The 18328-nt window shown below is 57.3% G+C and overlaps 1 protein-coding gene across 2 annotated transcripts in view; it reads right to left on the minus strand.

The window, feature by feature from the left end:
• The window catches only part of CCDC57 (coiled-coil domain containing 57), a 95827-nt gene extending 77817 nt beyond the window's left edge, over window positions 1–18010 (minus strand). For both annotated transcript variants that reach the window (XM_055314453.1, XM_055314510.1), the window contains exons 1-7: window positions 16238–18010; window positions 15849–16084; window positions 15164–15578; window positions 12931–13039; window positions 5361–5462; window positions 3824–3981; window positions 3634–3708 (exon numbers count right to left, since the gene is read on the minus strand). In XM_055314453.1, the coding sequence (XP_055170428.1) occupies window positions 3634–3708; window positions 3824–3981; window positions 5361–5462; window positions 12931–13039; window positions 15164–15578; window positions 15849–16084; window positions 16238–16389 (1247 nt within the window). In that variant the 5' untranslated portion in view covers window positions 16390–18010. The remainder of the gene's footprint in view (window positions 1–3633; window positions 3709–3823; window positions 3982–5360; window positions 5463–12930; window positions 13040–15163; window positions 15579–15848; window positions 16085–16237) is intronic.
• Window positions 18011–18328: the final 318 nt, after the last annotated feature.

Raw genomic sequence — 18328 nt, forward strand, 5'->3', positions numbered from 1 at the left:
GTACACAATTTCTTTTATTTATATTTTTTTAGAGAGACTGGGGGGGGGGTAGAGGGAGGGAGAGAAAGTATGTTATTTAGGCTTCACACTAACACAGAGCCTGATGTGGGGCTTGAACTCACAACCCTGAGATCATGAACTCAACAGAAATCACGTGGGACGCTGAACCGACAGAGTCCTCCAGAAGGTTTTGTGTGGTTTCTTTTAGATCCATCAGCATTTTCAGTGAGATGGTGAAGCCTTATCCAAGCAAGACACATTAGAGTACTTTCCATTCTACTTGCAATTAAGCCTCATCTTATCTATCTTACAACCTGTTCAATATTTACTACCTTCCATTAGCAAAAAAAAAAAAAAAGTGCTACTTGCTGTGCTTTCCAGTGTCTGGCAGCATAGGCCTTTCTCCTCCATCAAACCAGGAAAAGTCTGATCGTGACAACGAGGGACGTGAGTTATTTCTGAGCTGCATTGCATGACTGTCGTTTAGTTACTCTCAAAAGGCAAACACCAGACTGCAGGGTGGGAGGCCCGCCTGTTGTCACCTTGGCTCCATTTCTGCCACTGGTGACACCACAGCGTCACCCAGTGTGACCTGAGCGAAGCATCTGCACATGCTCTAAGACTTGCTCTAATGTGTTTTAAAATGTGTCAAGCGTATTAGCACTAAATTGTCCTAACCGAGTGGTGGAGGGGGAGGAGGGCGGGGGGTGGGGGTGAATGGGTGACGGGCACTGAGGGGGACACTTGACGGGATGAGCACTGGGTGTTATTCTGTATGTTGGTAAACTGAACACCAATAAAAATTAATTTATTAAAAAAATAAATAAATAAATTGTCCTAACCGAGACTGCTTTAGTGCATTGTACGAGGCGAGTTCTGTAATTCTCAGCGTCTTGAGGATACTCCTCCAAATATACACAAATTCACCAGGAGTGAAAAACAAAGTGAGGGCAGCCCAGGTGGCTCAGCAGGTGAGCATCTGCCTTCAGCCCAGGGCGTGATCCCGGGGTCCCGAGATTGAGTCCCACATCGGGCTCCCCGCAGGGAGCCTGTTTCTCCCTCTACCAGTGTCTCTCATGGATAAATAAAATCTTTAAAAAAACAAAAACAAAACAAAGTGAGACTTTCTCGCAGAGCAACCTGACCAAGCTAGTGGTTTCAGGAAGGATGCGGCTTTGGTGGTCTTGTGAACACGTTCCCTAAATGGAAACTAAATCTGCAAGCCTGAGGTTTTAGGGAGAAATGGTAAAGCATCTTGCTGTATACACATCATGCTGACGAACATGCTCTCCGCGTCACAATTCCCCAGTTTTCCCAGCGTCTCAGGATGAGGGGCTTCCCAAGCTGTCACTAAGTACAAGGGCACCTGGCGTGTAACAGTCACGGATTAGGTCTTAGAAAAGCATCTTATCCCCACTTCCGGAACCTGAGAACATGAACCACCCTGCCGACCGTGTGCAGACCCTGTGATGAGCCAGGCACTGCAGCCCTCCGACCCCCAGAGCTGGAGGAGCTGCTGCGTCACCAGCAGACACGGGACACAAAGACATCCTGGAGGTGAGGCCAGCAGGTGGCCCTGGTCATAACTGGAAGGCGTTCAAAGTCTGGAGATGCTGCCAGAGAAGCCAGTGGCCACCCCCACGCAGCCGCTCACCTCAGTCAGGGGGCATTCCTAAAGGGACTGAGTTTATTTAGTTATTGAATTTTACAGTATATTATGTCGTTTTGTAAAGTATACGAATAATTATCAGAATTCCCTCGTTTAGAAACGTTTTAGAACATGAACAGCTTTGTGACCCCAGCAAATTTCATTGTTTTTAGTTCATATAAATATATGTATCGTTGTTAGAGGAGACTGATTCCCAATTTATGAAGCAAAAAAAAAAAAAAAAAAAAACATTATAGGAGCACCTGAGTGGCTCAGTCGGGGAAGTAACTGCCTTCAGCTCAGGTCATGATCCCGGGGTCCTGGGGTCGAGCCCCACGCCCCACATCGGGCTCCCTGCTCAGCGCGGGGTCTGTTTCTCCCTCTTCCTCTGGCCCTCATCCCTACTTGTGCTCTCTCTCTCTCTCTCTCCCTCTCAAATGGATAAGTAAAATCTTTAAAAATATGTTATATTCAAATATAAGTCCTTGAGAAAGTCAGATAGAAATCGGAGGGTAGGCAGGAGAAAAAGGGAAGATGTGATATTTCTGGCAGCTCAGGAAGGGCTGGTTCCTATGCTTCTAAGTCAACGGCAAGGGATGTTTAGAGTGACTGCAGGGCACCAGGTGGCAATGCAAGTCAGAAATAACTACTCATTTCATTAGCCATCACGGTCAGACTCTCGATTTTTGGCTCAGGTCATGATCTCAGGGTCCTGGGATCGAGCCCACATTCATCAAGCTCCCTACTCAGGGTAGTCTGCTTCTCCCTCTCCCTCTACCTCTCGCTCCTACTTGTGCTCTCTTTCTTTCTCTGTCTCAAATAAATAAATAATTCTTTTTTTATTTATGACCACAGCTAAAGGCAGACATTTAACCATCTGAATCACCCAAGCACCCAATAAATAAATCTTGGGATCCCTGGGTGGCGCAGTGGTTTGGCGCCTGCCTTTGGCCCGGGGCGCGATCCTGGAGACACTGGATCGAATCCCACGTCGGGCTCCCGGTGCATGGAGCCTGCTTCTCCCTCTGCCTGTGTCTCTGCCTCTCTCTCTCTCTCACTGTGTGCCTATCATAAATAAATAAAGATTAAAAAAAAAAAAAACTTTAAAAATAAATAAATAAATAAATCTTATATTTAAAAAAAGGGGGGCGCTGAATGGTTTTACTTTCTTTTTTTTCTTTTTTTCTTAAAAAAATTTAAGTAATCTCTACACTCAGTGTGGGGCTTGAACTCATAACCCCAAGACCAAGAGTCATGTGTTCTACTGACTGAGCCAGCCAGGTGCCCCTGACAGTTTCACTTCTTTTTTTTTTTTTTCAGTTTTACTTCTTAATGCCAATATTTATAATATGCTAAAAAATCATATTCATTTTCAACGATTTCAGTTTACAAATAAAAACACTTTGAGGGCACCTGGATGGCTCTCAGGGGAGTGTGTGGCTCTTGACTTTGGGGTTGTGAGTTTGAGCCCCACAGGACGGAACCATCACTTAAATAAACTAAAAAAAAAAAAGAAAAAGGCTCTAGAAGAGGACATGAAGAGGAACATTGTTTTTCCAGGGCCAGCCAGATACGGGGTCAACCCCATGACCCCAGATCATGACCTGAGTGGAAATCAAGAGTCAGACACTTCACCAACTGAGCCACCCAGGAGCCCCTGGTTAACCAGACTTTTAAGTTCAAAAGCTTTAAGACACTGGGGTACCTGGCTGGCTTAGTCGGTGGGGCACATGACTCTTGATCTTGGGGTTGTGAGTTCAAGCCCCACACTGGGTGTACAGGTGACTTAAAACCTTAAGAATGTATATGTATTTTTTGAGAAAGTTTTAACACACTAAAAAGCCTCACTACCACTGAGAATCCTGAACAGATCATGGAAGGAGACCCAAAGCCGTGAGTTGAAAGGCCGGACGGCCGCAGATCGGGGGGCGTTTCTGCCTGGACCTCACCCCGGGGCCGGGAGGCCACGAGCCGGGAACACTCACTTCCTCCTGAAGACCTCCTCTTCCTTCTTCCTGGAGAGCTGCACAGAGTTAAGTTTGCCCTCCAAGTCCTTTATCCTGAAAAGGAGGAAACATTAGCGGGAAAAGCAGCCGGGCCCACAGCCAGCCAGCCTGGAGCAAGCCGGGCCGGGCGGAAGCCCCCAGCCCCGAGGCGGCAGGTGTGGCTGCGCACCGGGCGTCCTTGGCGGCGGCCAGGTCCCTGAGCTCCTGGCGGCTGTGCTGCAGCTGCTCCTCCAGCCCCGCGTTGGCGGCCTCAGCGCCCCGCAGCGACTCCGCGGCCTGGGCGGCAGCTTCCTTCAGGGCCCCGAGCTCCTTGTTCAACAGTTTCACCTTCCAGAGATAAAGAGCTCAAAATGAGGCCAGCACTGGGGCTGAACGGAGAGAAGAAAACAACTCGAGAGCAGCACACCGTGAGGGCGTCCTCACGTCCCCACCTGACCGCCACGGCTCCCTGGCTGCACCCACGACGGGGCCGCGTGCATGAGCCTATCGCCGCAACACACGGTCCCGGCTGCTCTGTGACTACTGCTCAGGTACTGGAATCGCACAAGCAGGTGGGGCGTGTAAGACCACGGCCTCAGTCTCCTCGAATGTGAACTGCGGCCCTGACGTCTGCGTGGAGCCCTCCAGGGAGAAGGCTCTTGGGGGTTTGTAGCCGCCTGGCACGCAGAGGGGGGTGGACCAGCGCCCGTGCCCTGCGTGTCCCCAGCCCCACCCTCACAGCAGTGCCCACCCGGCTGTGAGCTCAGGGCACGGCCCTGCACGACCCAGCTGCCCTCTCCCCTCGGCTCTCAGAAGTCCTCGAGTGGCCTCCTGAGGGTCGCCGTGGGGCAGCCTGGGCCTGGCCCCTGGCTGGCAGGGGGAGTGTGGTCAGGGGCGCCCGTGCAGAGGGGCTAGGCGGGGGCCTGGCAGGACACAGGCTGGCGCTCCACGACAAGCGGTGCCCTGCAGAGGTGAGGTTGGGCCGCGAGCTGCCCACCCGGCACGCTGACCACGACAATGGCCCGGGATCCTGGGGCCTCGGGCTGGCCGCGTGCTGCCCCTTGGACTGTGGCGCTGCGGGAAGGCTGGCGGCCTGCGGGAGGGCCCCCCACCCCGACTGTGAGCGCGGCGCTCCCTACTGACACCTGCTGGACGCCCGCGCAGGTGCAAGCCACCGGGGCAGCAGGGCCCGGCCAGGTGTCCGCCCTGCTTCCTCCTCCCCTGCTCAACCTCGCGCTCCCTCAAGGCCACCCCCACCCTCCCCACCCGTCTCCAGGCTAAAGGTCAGGCGTGCACGCCCTTCGCATGTGCCCTGGCAGCATGGGGCTCGTGCGCTAGAGAAGCCATGAGGGGTGGCGAGCACCGTGGCTGGCGCACAGCCGCACATGGCCCTGACCACCTGGCCTGGCCTCCTCTGCTGGAAATGGCGGACGAGCAGCGCCTCCCCAGAGGCCGTTCCGAGTGCTCCCAGAGGACACAGGCCTTGGCCAGGGCTGGGTGGAGGTTATCCCGGGTGGGGGCCCTTCCCCAAGGCGGGGGCAAGCACAGCGGGGACACCAGCCCTCCTCCGTCACTCGTGCGAGGAGCCACGTAGTGGTCACGGTGGCAGGCGCTCCTCAGGCATGTCACCCCTGACCCCGGTGCCACAAGGGAGGCCTCTGCGTGAACCCCGCCCTCCCCCAGGACGATGTCCGATGTCCGCAGGGAAGGGAGCAGCCCCCGCCCACCTTGAGCTCCTGAGTCAGCACCGCGTTGCTCATGCCGTCAGCCTGCAGGCGGAACCCGTGCTCCCTCTTCTGCATTTCAGACTCGAATTCCAGCTGCAGCTCCTGAAACAAGAGGGCTCTCGGTGAGAGGAGGCGGACGCTGCCACCGCCGGGCACACAGGACCTTGGTGGCGGAGGCGCCACACTCGCCCTGGGGACATGGTCTGTGCCGTCTGCATAAACCTGGGGGGCTCTCGCGGCGTCCGGGTGCCCCCACAGACGCGATCTGTGTCCTTGCCGGGTGGTGCCACGGGGTCCTGCGGGCGCCCACGGGGCCTGTGCACTACTGGGGGCTTGGGACAGAAGCCGCGGTGCAGGGGTCAGCACCGCAACAGCTTTCAACAGTTTGGGCTGGGTCTCCGCACGCCATGCACGTGCCACGGCGCCCTGCCTGTGTCCTCGCGGGGACGGGCCCTGGAGGCCAGCCCCCTCCCACGGCTCTGGGCCCCGGCTCTGCAAGCAGGCAGTCTTCTGAGCTTCACCCCCAGGCTGACTCCAGAAATTCCATAGGTTATTGTGACGATAAAAGCTCACCAACCAACAGCCCGCTGTTTCTCCTGGAGCGGCTCACCCCCAGCCCCTCCACCTCGGTCCCCCAAGCTCCTCCGCGGCGTCCACAAGGGCAGCGGGACCCCTGTCCTGGGCCGTGGCCCCCGGAGGCCTCAGCCTCCACACTCTGGCCTGGCTTCTCCGGGGCTACTGCTCAGCTGTCTCCCCGGCTGCTCCTCACGCTCCCCACGTGTCCCAGGGCTCCTGCGCCCCCTCCTCTGGGGAGAGCCTCTGCTGCCTGCCACACCCCCCACAGCCTCCCCCTGGGGTTGGAAGCTCCGGCTGGCCCGGGCCCGCTGGCTCCTGCGGAGCACTCTGGGATGTGAGGCCACCAGCTCGGCCCTGTGCTGGGGCCACCGATCTTGGGGACGTCGGGACGCCTGCTCAGCTCGGAACCTCATTCTCCTGGCAGCCTGTCCAGCTCCCATCTCCTGGCTCCCCCCATCCTGAACTCAGAAGGGAATGGAGGCGGCTAAGGCCGAGCCCCTGGCCCTGGCCAGGCTAGAGCGCGCTCCAGTAACTTCCGGGAGACCCCGCTGAGCCCAGATGGGCAGGCCCCTCCACCTGCGTGTGCGGACGCGAGGGCCCTGCGCCCACACCGCTGAGCAGCGGCGCCGCCATGTCTGTTCTCCACTCCCTAGGTTTTCCAGGTTCTCCACTCCCTAGGTTTTCCAGGTGCCTCTGAAACACCTCAGCTCCTTGCTCGGGCCTTGCAGGCCGTTTGTTCGAAATCCCCACCCCAGGAAGTGACAGCGCTCGTTCCCCGCCAGTCTGCCCCTTCTTGTTTTCCACCCTGTCCCTGGAAGTGATGGCTGCATTGAACATCTCAGCTGATCCTACGTGTCTCTTAAACTTCTCCCCAGATTTTCTTTTTTCTCTACATTCTGAATTTATCTCTTTAAATATATTGTTAACAGTCCCAATTCTTTCTTGTTTTGTGAATGGTCCTTCCTCCTAGCACTCGGTTCCTGGGTTATCTCTGGTGGCGCTAATCACAGGGAGACCCCAAGAGCCCGGAAACTAAGACACAACATGAGGCGAGGCTGGCCCTGCCCCCACCCAACTCCAGGCAGGCTCAAGTTCTCACCTGTGGAGAGGGCAGGGGGTCACAGCATCGCCGGCTCGTCTGCAGCTAGACTGGCAGGGCCAACCAGGTGCTGGCGTGGGCACGTCTGCCAACCGCCCAGCAGCCTCACCCCGCAGTGGGGCCTTCAGGGTCACTGACCCAGGAACCATTTCTTCTCTCGGGGCCACTTTCCCTGCTACTCTTGGCTTCCTTCCCATGCTGCTGGCAAGTCTCAACTTGCCACCATCTCAACGTCCCACCATCCTGCCTCAGTTGGATGCGCCTATTCAGGAATGAGGCAACAAAAAGCTCACCGGGACGTCACCGAAGTTCAATCACCTGCTGCTATTGAGGAAGGAAAAGGCCGAGCCCAAGATGGAGAGGATGCTTGTAGCTCACGTACCCGAGGCCTTGTTTCTGGGATACATAAGGAACTCTCACGTATCAACGGCAAGAAGACAAATAATCCACGTTCTAAGAGGAGCAGCAAAGGTAAACAGACACTTCACAAAAAAGGTGTATCGCTGGCCGAGGAACACCTGAAAGGACGCTCCCACGCCGACCGTCGGGCTAGGAAAGTAAAAGCACAAGGAGACAGCACGACGCACCCCGGAGAACAGCTGAAATGGGAGAGACAGTGACGCTCGGCCTGACAAGGACATGGAGCGGCGAGAACCTGCGGCGCGGCCGGGAACGTAACAGTACAAGTGTCTTGGAAAACAGTCTGCCGGCGTCCCACAAAGTTAAATGTGCCCTAGCGCACAAGCCAGAAACTCTGCTCCCAAGTGATTTACCCAAATGCACGGAGGCCTGCGGAGAAGGCTCTCGGCAACGTCACCTGTAATGGCCTGGAACCAAAACGACCCAGAAGCCTGAAATGGCCCTGCCCAGGTGACCAGCAAGGTGACTGCCACAGCCACCGGGGCACGCAGCAGCCAGGGAAGGAACAGGCACCGCCACAGGGTGCCGTGGGATTCTCGCAATGACAGGCGTCGCCCGTCACGGCTGCTGGGACTTCACGTGACACAGGCCTCTGTCCTGGCGGTTACACGTGTGCGAGTGTCCGAAGGGGTCGTGGTGCAGACTGCGGGCACCTGGGAGCTGACGGCGCATGTGGCAGGCGGGCCCCCACGTCGCTCTGTGCGGCAGGCCCCACAGCCCGCGCCGGCCCCCCCTTCTGCCCGGGGGCGAGTAGTGCTGCTCAGGGAGCCCCTGCCTGCTGGGCACTGTGCACACGCAAGCCCTCCACCTGACGCCAGGCCAGGCCCAGTGCGCCCCCGAGCCCCTGCCCCGCCCGCCACGCCCGGTCCTCACCGCGGTCGGGCCCTAGTGTCCCGCTCCCCGTGAGAAGCGACAGGCCCGCACGGCCCACCTGCTGCGTGGACTGAGGCGCGGGCGTGCTGGCTCCTCAGATGGGCTCACGTGTGAGGAACTGACAGGGGTGGGGGCAGAGCGGCCCTGAGGCCGGGAAACAGGAGTCAGGCTCTGACTTGGTGTGTCCCACCCCACGGTGTCACGGTGACCCGCCCCAGCCCCGGCGCCTAGAGCAGGGGACAGGTGACCCGCGGCGCGTGAAGGCCGTCCCCACAAAGGAGCCGGCGGGCAGGCCCCTCAGCACAGCGTGCGGACAGCACGGCAGAGCCGGCGCGTGGCTGATGAGGCGACGGGGCTCCGCAGACTCCGCTACCCGGGAGCTCAGAGGGGAGGCCGAACGCAGCCCGACTGCTGGCGACGATGTGGCCACATCCGGCCTCTCCCAGGGAGGCAGGTGGGAGCCGCGCACCTCCCGGGATACACGCAGCTGGATCCCCGCGTCTCTGAAGGTCGAGCGGGGCCTCAGACACTCACAGAAGTACGGCCGAAAGCATATGTTTTGGGCACCCGGGTGGCTCAGCAGGTGAGCGCCTGCCTTCAGCCCGGGGTGTGATCCTGGGGACCCGGGATCGAGTCCCACGTCGGGCTCCCTGCATGGAGCCTGCTTCTCGCTCTGCCTGGGTCTCTGCCTCTCTCTCTCTCTCTCTCTGTGTCTCTCATGAATAAATAAATAAATCTTCAAAAAAAAAAAAGAAAAAAAGAGCTTACGTTTTACTTTTTTCATCCTTTGAAAAGCAAAACGAAGCATAAGGGGTCACAGGAATACCCCTTATTGGGTCCAGAATAGGAGAATCAGTGGGATTCTTTTCTATCACAAAACTGCGAAGCATTTGGCTTCTGCTCAAAGCTCTGCGGGCCCCGGGTGCGAGGTGTCTTGCGGATGCACAGGGCCAGCAGGGCGGCGCTGGCCTGAGAGGGGAGCCCAGGAACCAGGAGCGCTTCAGCCCGACTCATACTCACGCCCACCTCCACCCTCCTGCTCTCCGGCTCCAGGGCGCCCACCCTCCTCTGGTCCTCTGACCGGCCCTCGCCTCCCACCCTCCCGTTGAAGGCTCTGCCCAAGGCTCCTCTGGCTACACTCCCTTGGGGCTTCCAGCTCTGTACCCTGCGACCCCCACCTGACCTCCAATGTGCAAAGTCCCCTCTCACCCAACACGTGTGCCTGGAAGCCCAGGAGCCCCCTCCCACGAGGCCTGACAGCACTGCTGCTGTACCCGGGGCTGCTGCCCGTGAGCCCGACGTGGCCACCTGCACCTCCGCACCACTGACCTGGGATGCCTGCCCCGGGCCCCCTACACATGCAGGTAGCACCCCTCCCTCCACATCCCTCACCGCCCGCAGGCTTCAGCTCACGGGTCCTCTTCCTGACGACTGTGCCTTACTGGTCGTGCAGGTGACACCCTTGGGATATCCCACTAGAGGCTGCACTGTTAGGGGGTCCACTCCGACCCACGAGGGCCAGCTCACTCCCAGAGCAGGCAGGTCCAGGTGCTCACGTCCTAACTCCAGGACCTGGGGGGACGCCGAGCACGTGACTCACCTCACGTGCCAACAGTATTTGTTAAACAAATGACTACATCAATCAATCGTTCCTCTTCTACTCCTGCCACGCGCTCGGCAACACAGGAGGCGGCTTCCCTTGCCCCAGAGCCAACTACTTGCAGGTACAGTAGGAGTCAAACAGACCAACTCCGTTCCCATCATCTCAGACCTCATTTTTCAAGAGAAAAATCATTGCCACTGTTGAATCCATCCTACCTCTGACAGGTCAATAACGGACACAAAGACCTTCAGAACAAGAGGCAGGAAACCCGCCCGAAGGGGATCACCTAAGAGCCAGTCCAACCACCGAAACAGCAAGCTGTGGGCAGCAGAGCGGGGCTGAGCCCACGTACGCCACATCCCGAGAACCACGCTGGACAGATGCCGCCCACGGCCCCAGCAGCCGCCTCGGGGGGACGGCGACGCTGGGGAGTTTCAACATCAAGCTTCCTTCCTTCCAGAGCGAGGGCTGCTCTGGAAACCGGCGTCCCCTGTGGCCGGCTGACGCAGGAGCTCAAAGCTGGAACCAGCCTGAGTCACAGCAGCGGCTCAGTGGGGACAGGCCGGAAAGCCCCGCAGGTCCCCGGGTCAGCGCTGCCCCCGAGCGTCAGGACAGCCTGCCTGGGGAGCGACCTGCCGCTGAGGAACCCTCATGACTCCCAGGTGAGTCACGACGACGGTCGCCTCCGCCCTGCCGCTCAGGCCTGGAGCTGTTTCCAGAAGCCAAACCCGCTCCGAGGTCCCTGCAGGAGGTCTGAGGAGCTGCACGGGCGCCCCGAGCCCGAGCCCCGCCGGCAGGCATCGGAGGAGGAGTGTGGAGCCGCCGGAGGGGAGGGAAAGGGCGCCACGCGCTGCGGCAGTAAGCCAGGCTGCGAGCAGGGCCTCGGCCGCCGCCTCCGCGGCCACAGGTGCCTTCCTGGCCCGACGGGCACGGCCCCTCTCAGGACACCCTGCCCTGTCTCGGGGGCCGACACGGCGCCTCGGGACCACGGGCCAGCGGTCGGGCCAGCCCGCCAGCAGCACGGGTCCACCCCCCGCTGCCCCAGCGCCTGGACGGAGCCGGCACGGCCAGCGCCGCACGCACCAAGACGACGCAGGGAACGAGCCCGAGCCAACGGCTGAGGACGGGCAGCGAGAAGACACGGCTCAAGCGGCCCTCGGACCCGGCTCCTCCTCGGCTAGCGTGAGCAGCCGTCTAGAACGACGATGAGGACAGTGTGGAGGGGCTCAGACGTCCCCGAACGCACACTTCGGCATGTGGAGTGTTTGAGCTGGAGGCACTTGAGACCCTGCAGCCTCAAGAGAAACTTCTGTTCCTCTCTCAACCACACAGAAGCAGCTAAATTGGGCGTCTTTCCCAGAATAAGGGTCATTAGCAGAGATCAAGTTTATCTGAGCGACCGATCTGTGTGGAAGGGCAAACATCTTTTTTCCCAGACATCTTCAATACACACACACGCATGTTTCTTTAAATAACGTCTGCGTCCAACGTGGGGCTCCAGCTCACGACCCTGAGATCAGGAGTCACACGGGCGCCCCTGGCAGGGCAAACATCGGCTCTTCTCACCGCGGGAGGAGCGCGCTCTCCCCTGAAGTCCCAGACGCCCACCCCCTTCTCCACGGCTCAGACCTCACCGTGCCTGACTCTGCAACTTCCGTGTCGGTGTGGCCCCCCCCAAGCATACACCTGTTGAATGTGGTTTTTGCCTGTGCCTCTGTCTCATGCTGATCTGACTTAGTCAAGCTGGAAGGACCTTGAGGAGGACGGGAGTTCTTGCTGCCAACCACTGCAATCCCAGGGCAGGGTGACAGTGGCTAAGAGTTTACAATGGACTCAAATTCTGTCTCTGCCATTTATTAAGGGGATCGGGGGCAGGTGACTTTAAGTCCCATCTGTGAAATTCATGTGGACACTGCGTCTCTGCTGCGAGATGAGGTCACACGTGTGCAAGGAGCTTCACAGAGGCAGACCCCACAAAGGCTGCTACGGCTCCGATGACCCAGCTCAGCCCACGGTCGAAGGACCCCCCAGCACCCGCGCTCACAGGGCTCCAGGGACATGGACTCGGCCACAAGTGTGAACGGCGTCCTCACCCAAACCCCAGCACACCTCATTCATTCTGTCAGGAGCGCAGCTGAGTGTCAGCATCATGAGGGGAAATTTGGTGACAGGTTTAAGTGCCACCTGTCGGCTGATACATCTATCCTGAAACAGGATGATCCCAGGGCTCCTGGGGGCTCAGTGGGTGAAGCGTCTGCCTCCAGCTCAGGTCATGATCCCAGGGTACTGGGGTCGAGCCCGCATCAGGCTCCTTGCTCAGCGGGGTGTCAGCTTCGCCCCCGGCCCTCCCCCTGCTCGTGCTCTTTCGCTCGCTCGCTCGCTCTCTCTCTCAAATAAATAAAATCTTAAAAAAAAAAAAAATAGGATGACCTATGGGGTTTTTTTTTTTTTAACAAATTTCTTTTTTTTTTAATTTATTTTTATTTATTTATGATAGTCACAGAGAGAGAGAGAGAGAGAGGCAGAGACACAGGCAGAGGGAGAAGCAGGCTCCATGCCGGGAGCCCGATGTGGGATTCGATCCCGGGTCTCCAGGATCGCGCCCTGGGCCAAAGGCAGGCGTGAAACCGCTGCACCACCCAGGGATCCCCGACCTATGGTTTTCTTGACAGAAATACAGTTTTCACAATTTGAGTTCCCAGCTCTTTCCTACAGTAAGCAACACAAATTTTGACTTTGTGATACTTTTTTCTAAAAGAAATGAAGAAGAAAACATTGACTGTTTTCTGAGGGGCGAGAGCACGGAGGGAGGCACGGGAGACGAGGTGCGGACGCCCTCCGCCCTGTCCAGGCCACCCCAGGATGGAACCTGCTCCACTCATTCAACTTTGACCCCACGGTACACACAGTCCACAGAAGGCCGTCTTCTCCTCACCGGCACGGCGTGAGCGCGGGCGAGCGGCGCAGGCACCAAGCAGGGGCCAGACCCGCGCGCCTACCTGCCTCTGCAGAGCAAGTTCGCCCTCGAGCTCCTCCAGCTTCCTCTGCAGCTGCCACTTCAGGTTTTCATACTGTTCCCGCTGCTGATCCATCTCGCTGTTCTTGTCACTGTGTGAACATCACAGTATTAAGAAAACTCACACTGAATGCTCCCCGAGGGGACCCATTTGCAGGGCCCTCCCGGCGGTGGCTTCAGCGGGAGCCTCAAGTGGCACCACAGTCACACCACGTGACTCCCAAAGTGTCTAGGACACAAGCGAAGCCCCGGGTCGGGAAGGTCCACCCCGAACAGGAAAAGGCAATCAGCACACACCTATAGCGACAGGACACAGACGCGGAGATTCCCTACGAGGGTTTTTAAGGCAGCCGTTATCTAAAACACTTCAGCAAGCCATTCAGAGCTTTCCTAAATAAAAAATTAGAAATTCTCGGCAAAGAAAAACAAAGAATCAAACAGAAATTGAGGACTAGGAAATATGACAACCAAACAAGACTCCGTGGGGTGGGCTCAACAGCCGGACGACCCTGACAACAGGACAAAGAATCCATGAGCTTGACCACTAGAGCCACGGAGACGGCTCCATCACACGACGGAGGAAATACAAGAGCGTGAGCGGAGCCCCCGGGAGCTGTGGGACAGTCACCAGAGCCGAATGCCCAGCCATGGAACCCCAGCCCGGGAGCAGAGGAGGGCTGACACGTACTTGAAGAAACAGCTGAAAATATCTCAAATTTAGCAAAAAAAAAAAAAGGAGGGGGGAATGAGGTAAGAGACACTTTACAGGATGATGTGGAGCACTTCACCGATGCTTTAAAATCTCTCAAAAACAGCTGTGGGAAAGAAAATCAGTATTTCCACGGAGGGCGCACTGGCCCCATGTGTCCCAGTGTGAAGAGCAGCTGCTGCTGATCCTCCAGGAGCATCACGGAGTCCGGGGAGAGTCAGGATGTCACCCCGTGGGGAGGCCATGCAGCCTTCCTTGCTCCAGGGGACACTGACCATGGTGGAGCTTTCAGGTGTCCCTGAGGAGGGTGGCACCAGGCCCCTGGGAGCTACACCACCGCCTTATTACTGGAGATGCCAGCCAGTGGGCGGGCAGGAGGCCGGGGGGGGCCCGATGGTCCCACACCCACTGACGTAGGCCTCCCCACCTGACACCTGGCCTGCCACTGAGTCTCCTGCTGCAGAGGAGCATAGCACTGACGCACCCGGCAAGCACAGAACAAGGCCAGGTAGCCTCGTAAAGGGATGTGGCTGCGGGGCACGCGGGTGGCTCAGTGGTGGAGCATCTGCCTTCAGCTCAGGGCGTGACCCCAGGGTCCTAGGATCGAGTCCCGCGTTTCTCCCTCTGCCTGTGCCTCTGCCTCCCTCTGTGTCTCATGAATAAATAAAATCTTTTAAGAAAAAAAAAAAAAGGCATGGTGTACTTGATGGGAGGCCCAGGGAAAAGCTGCCGCGTTGCTGGGAAGCCGCCACAAGCCTCCGCAGCCACGAACACAGCAGAGCCCTCGGGCAGCTTTCCCTCCTCGCCTCCCCACCTTCCGTACAGAACCACTGTCCACAACACTGTTACTATTGGGTTGTCCCATGAGCACTTCTCAGTACAAACTGACAACATGACACACTCTTCAGGGCCCCACTTGAAGTGCAAACAGAACCTGCAGGATGCTGCCTGCCGCTGACGTCTGTGTGCACACACAGGCACCAGAGGGATGCACCCTGACAGTAAAGGTGACATCACGAACATACACCCTGACATCAGGGGAAGGAAAGCAAAGATTTTTTTTTTTAGATTTTATTTATTTATTCCTGAGAGACACAGAGAGAGGCAGAGACACAGGCAGAGGGAAAAGCAGGCTCCCTGTGGGGAGCCCAACATGGGACTTGATCCCAGGACCCCAGAATCAGGCCCTGAGCCAAAGGCAGGCGCTCCACCGCTGAGCCACCCAGGTGTCCCAGGACAGCAAAGTTTTTAAAATGAAGCCCGTGTTCTCTCTCTCAAGGGGGAGAGGGGTGCGTGTGCCATGAGAGTGGCTTCCGGGGCTCGGGTTCACGGTCAACCTGCTTCACATGAGCTCCCCACGCTTGGGAAGTACTAGCTATTTTGCATCATTTAAACAATCACGGCTCACATGTCTTGGTGAAATGACGCGGACTCACAATTCGCAGAGTGCCTGGCATGGAAAGCAACATCCCGCCGTGCTGACTGTGCTGCGGGCGTGGCACCTCACCTGTGGACGCGCTCCAGCTCCAGCCGGTGCTCCTGCTGCTTCAGCTGGAGCTGCTGCTGCAGGTCCTCCCGCCGCTGGGCCTCGCCGGCGAGCGCCTGCCTCAGCCGGGCCACCTGCACCCTCAGCTCGCTCAGCTCCGCCTGCCGTGCCTCCTCCCGCCCACGGGCCTCAGCGAACGCGGTGTCGTAGCGCTCCAGCTCGAGGTCCCGCTCCTCCAGCACCTGCAGGTTGTACGCGAAGTCCTCCTGCAGGCACCGCAGCGCCCCCTGCGCCTCATGCAGCTGGCTGTGCGCGGCCTGCAGCGCGGCCTCCTGCAGCTGGCAGCGGTGGGCTTGCAGCGCCCTCCACTCCTCCTCCTTGCGGGCCAGCAGCTGGCTCAGGGCCGCCTCCGAGGGCGGCGGCAGCATCCAGAAAGCTGCAGCGGGGAGAAGGCGGGAAGCAGGGCCCGGTGAGGCGCTTGAGCTGTCCTTCTGCAACACCCGCCTCAGATCCCCATCTCCGGCATCGCTGTCACCACCACGGAGCACGCCCTGGGCCAGTGAGCAGCCGTCTGGCCACGCGTATGTTCTGAAGCACCCCAGGTGACCCCCCCAGGGCCCAGCCTACTCTCACCCTGCAGCAGAGCCACAGGGTGGTAAGCCTAGGGTCGCAGAGGAAGGAGACATAGGAAACATCGTTTGCTCACCTACAAGGGCTGGGTCCTTTAAAACAGGCTCACGAAGCGCTCTCCCACTTTGCAGATGAGAAAACGAGGCAGCCAAGGAGCTGAGCAAGCGCTGGAGTCCCCCAGCCTCCGAGGGCCAACACCCCTCCTGCCCCACACTCCGCTCCTGCCGCGGGCCCCCCGCTCCTGGAGATTCAGCACTCAGGAGCAGGTTCCTTGGCTCTTCTATTTCTAATCCATCACTGATTGATCCTTTCCTAAAACACAGTAACAACAAAGCACTAGAGGAAAATAAAATTTAAAAAGATATATAGTACATAAGCTCTACATTTTAATTATTAGATTCAACAGCATAAAACTACTTTGTCAAACTGTAACAAGTGCTAAATACCCCTTGCTCCTGCGCGTACCAAGGATGGGCTGCGTGCATGTGCGTGGTGGGGGCAGCTAGCAAGGGCTGCCAGGCGTGCTGAGACCACGGGGACTGCTGACATTCCATCGCCTGGCAGGCAAGGGGTGCTCTGGGCCTCGACCCCAGGCCACACGGCAAGCCCACTGTCATCCTGGGGGCAGAGGCTCCAGGGCAAACAGCAGCCCGTCCCCGACAGCACCTTCCCAAAGGGCCAGGGACATCTGAGTATCACTCTCATCCCAAAGATTCTAAAATGTCTTGAGTCGTGTGAAGTGGGTCTTTTTATTTTGCCCGGCTCGGGACTCAATCCTAGGATCATGAGGCCATGACCTGAGGCCGAAGGCAGACGCTTCACTGAAGGAGCCACCCAGACGCTTCTTTTTTAAGAAGAAAAAAATCCCGGGGCGCCTGGGGGACTCCATGGGCTGAGCTGAGCGACCGACTCTTGGTGTGAGCTCAGGTCATCGTCTCAGGGTCGTGGGATCGGGGAAGCCAGGAGTCGGCTTCCCCTCTCCTGCTGCCTCTCCTCCTGCTCACATGCTAGATCGCTCACTCTCAAATAATAAATAAATCTAAAAAAAAAAAAGGAAGAAAGAAAGGAAAGGTCCCACTGTGCCGTGTCATCTTGACTCACTGGTTTGGTAGTGGTTGATGGTGAGTTTTCTGGGACTAGGGGAGATGGACAGTGGGTGGGACCTCGGAGGCCTGCAGGGACGCCGTGAAAGGGGGTCGCAGAGGTCCAGGCAGCGTCCGCCTCGGTCCGCGTACAGCAAGTACAGGAACAAGAGGACCCACGGGGCCACGGAGCTCCGTTTCCTTTATGTTAGCTCCAGGACTCCTACGCAGGTGACCACTGTGAATCGCCAAGGCTACTTTTTAGGGATGTGAAGTCTCATTTTACTCCTGAAGTTACTAATAATGAAAACCACCAACAAAAACTATCCATATAATGAAATGTGTCACTATAACATTTTGGTAGTAAAAGGAAAAAAACGAAACAATGAATTTGCAAATGCAGGTAGCCAGTGTGGTCCGGGAGGGGCAAGCCTCCCCCTGACACCGCACAGGACTTGGGACTCGGGCTCAACGAGGGTAGTTTGGTAGTAATTCTTGCTACAAAGAAAAAAAAAAAGGTGAAAGGAGAAAAAAGTAAGGGAGACATTGCCAAAATGGTCCCGGCTGGTATTTGGAGAATCCCAAAATATCGTCAGGACCCCAGAAACAATAATGAGCATTTCATGGATGTGTGGTGCCGTGCTCCAAGCTGCCCAAGCTAAACGTGGGATTAGCCTTGACTTGACTGCCTGCTGCCGCCCATCCCCACGCACCTCATCCCCCCCATTGTCGCTGGCCTGCGCGGGGCCTCACTGCAAGGCTGCGCACTCACTCTGAGCAGCGCCAAAGGATCTTACAAAACAGAAGGAAACAAAGCCTAACTCCCTAGGGCTTCCCATTCCAAAACAGCTGGGTCACCGCTCTCAGGGCTGGAACATGCCGAGCTGGAGCCTACCACCTGCTGCCATGTGCTGGGTGGTGTCAGACCCCCAGGCGGCTCCACACGGGGCACGGCACGGGCCATGGTTTCTCTCAACCCCAAATACCCAAGCACCCTCCCCTCCAATCGCCAGCCCTCCTGCTCCAGATCCACAATAACTTACCTTTAGACGTGTTGATGGACGTAGAAACGAATCACAGAAAAGCTAGAGACATTTACTTTTAAGTTTTTTTTTTTTAATTTTACTCTAACTATTGTTGGTATTTTTTTCAATTATTTTTGTATTTTTTATTTTTTTTTTAATTTTTAATTTATTTATGATAGTCACAGAGAGAGAGAGAGAGAGAGAGTGGCAGAGACACAGGCAGAGGGATCCCTGGGTGGCGCAGCGGTTTGGCGCCTGCCTTTGGCCCAGGGCGCGATCCTGGAGACTCGGGATCGAATCCCACGTCGGGCTCCCGGTGCATGGAGCCTGCTTCTCCCTCTGCCTGTGCCTCTGCCTCTCTCTCTCTCTCTCTCTCTCTCTCTCTCTGTGACTATCATAAATAAATAAAATTTTTTTAAAAAGTTTTTAATTCAATAAAAAAGGAAGTT

The sequence above is a fragment of the Nyctereutes procyonoides genome, unplaced genomic scaffold, assembly GCF_905146905.1.
Source record: "Nyctereutes procyonoides isolate TBG_1078 unplaced genomic scaffold, NYPRO_anot_genome, whole genome shotgun sequence".
Taxonomy (NCBI): Eukaryota; Metazoa; Chordata; class Mammalia; order Carnivora; family Canidae; genus Nyctereutes; species Nyctereutes procyonoides.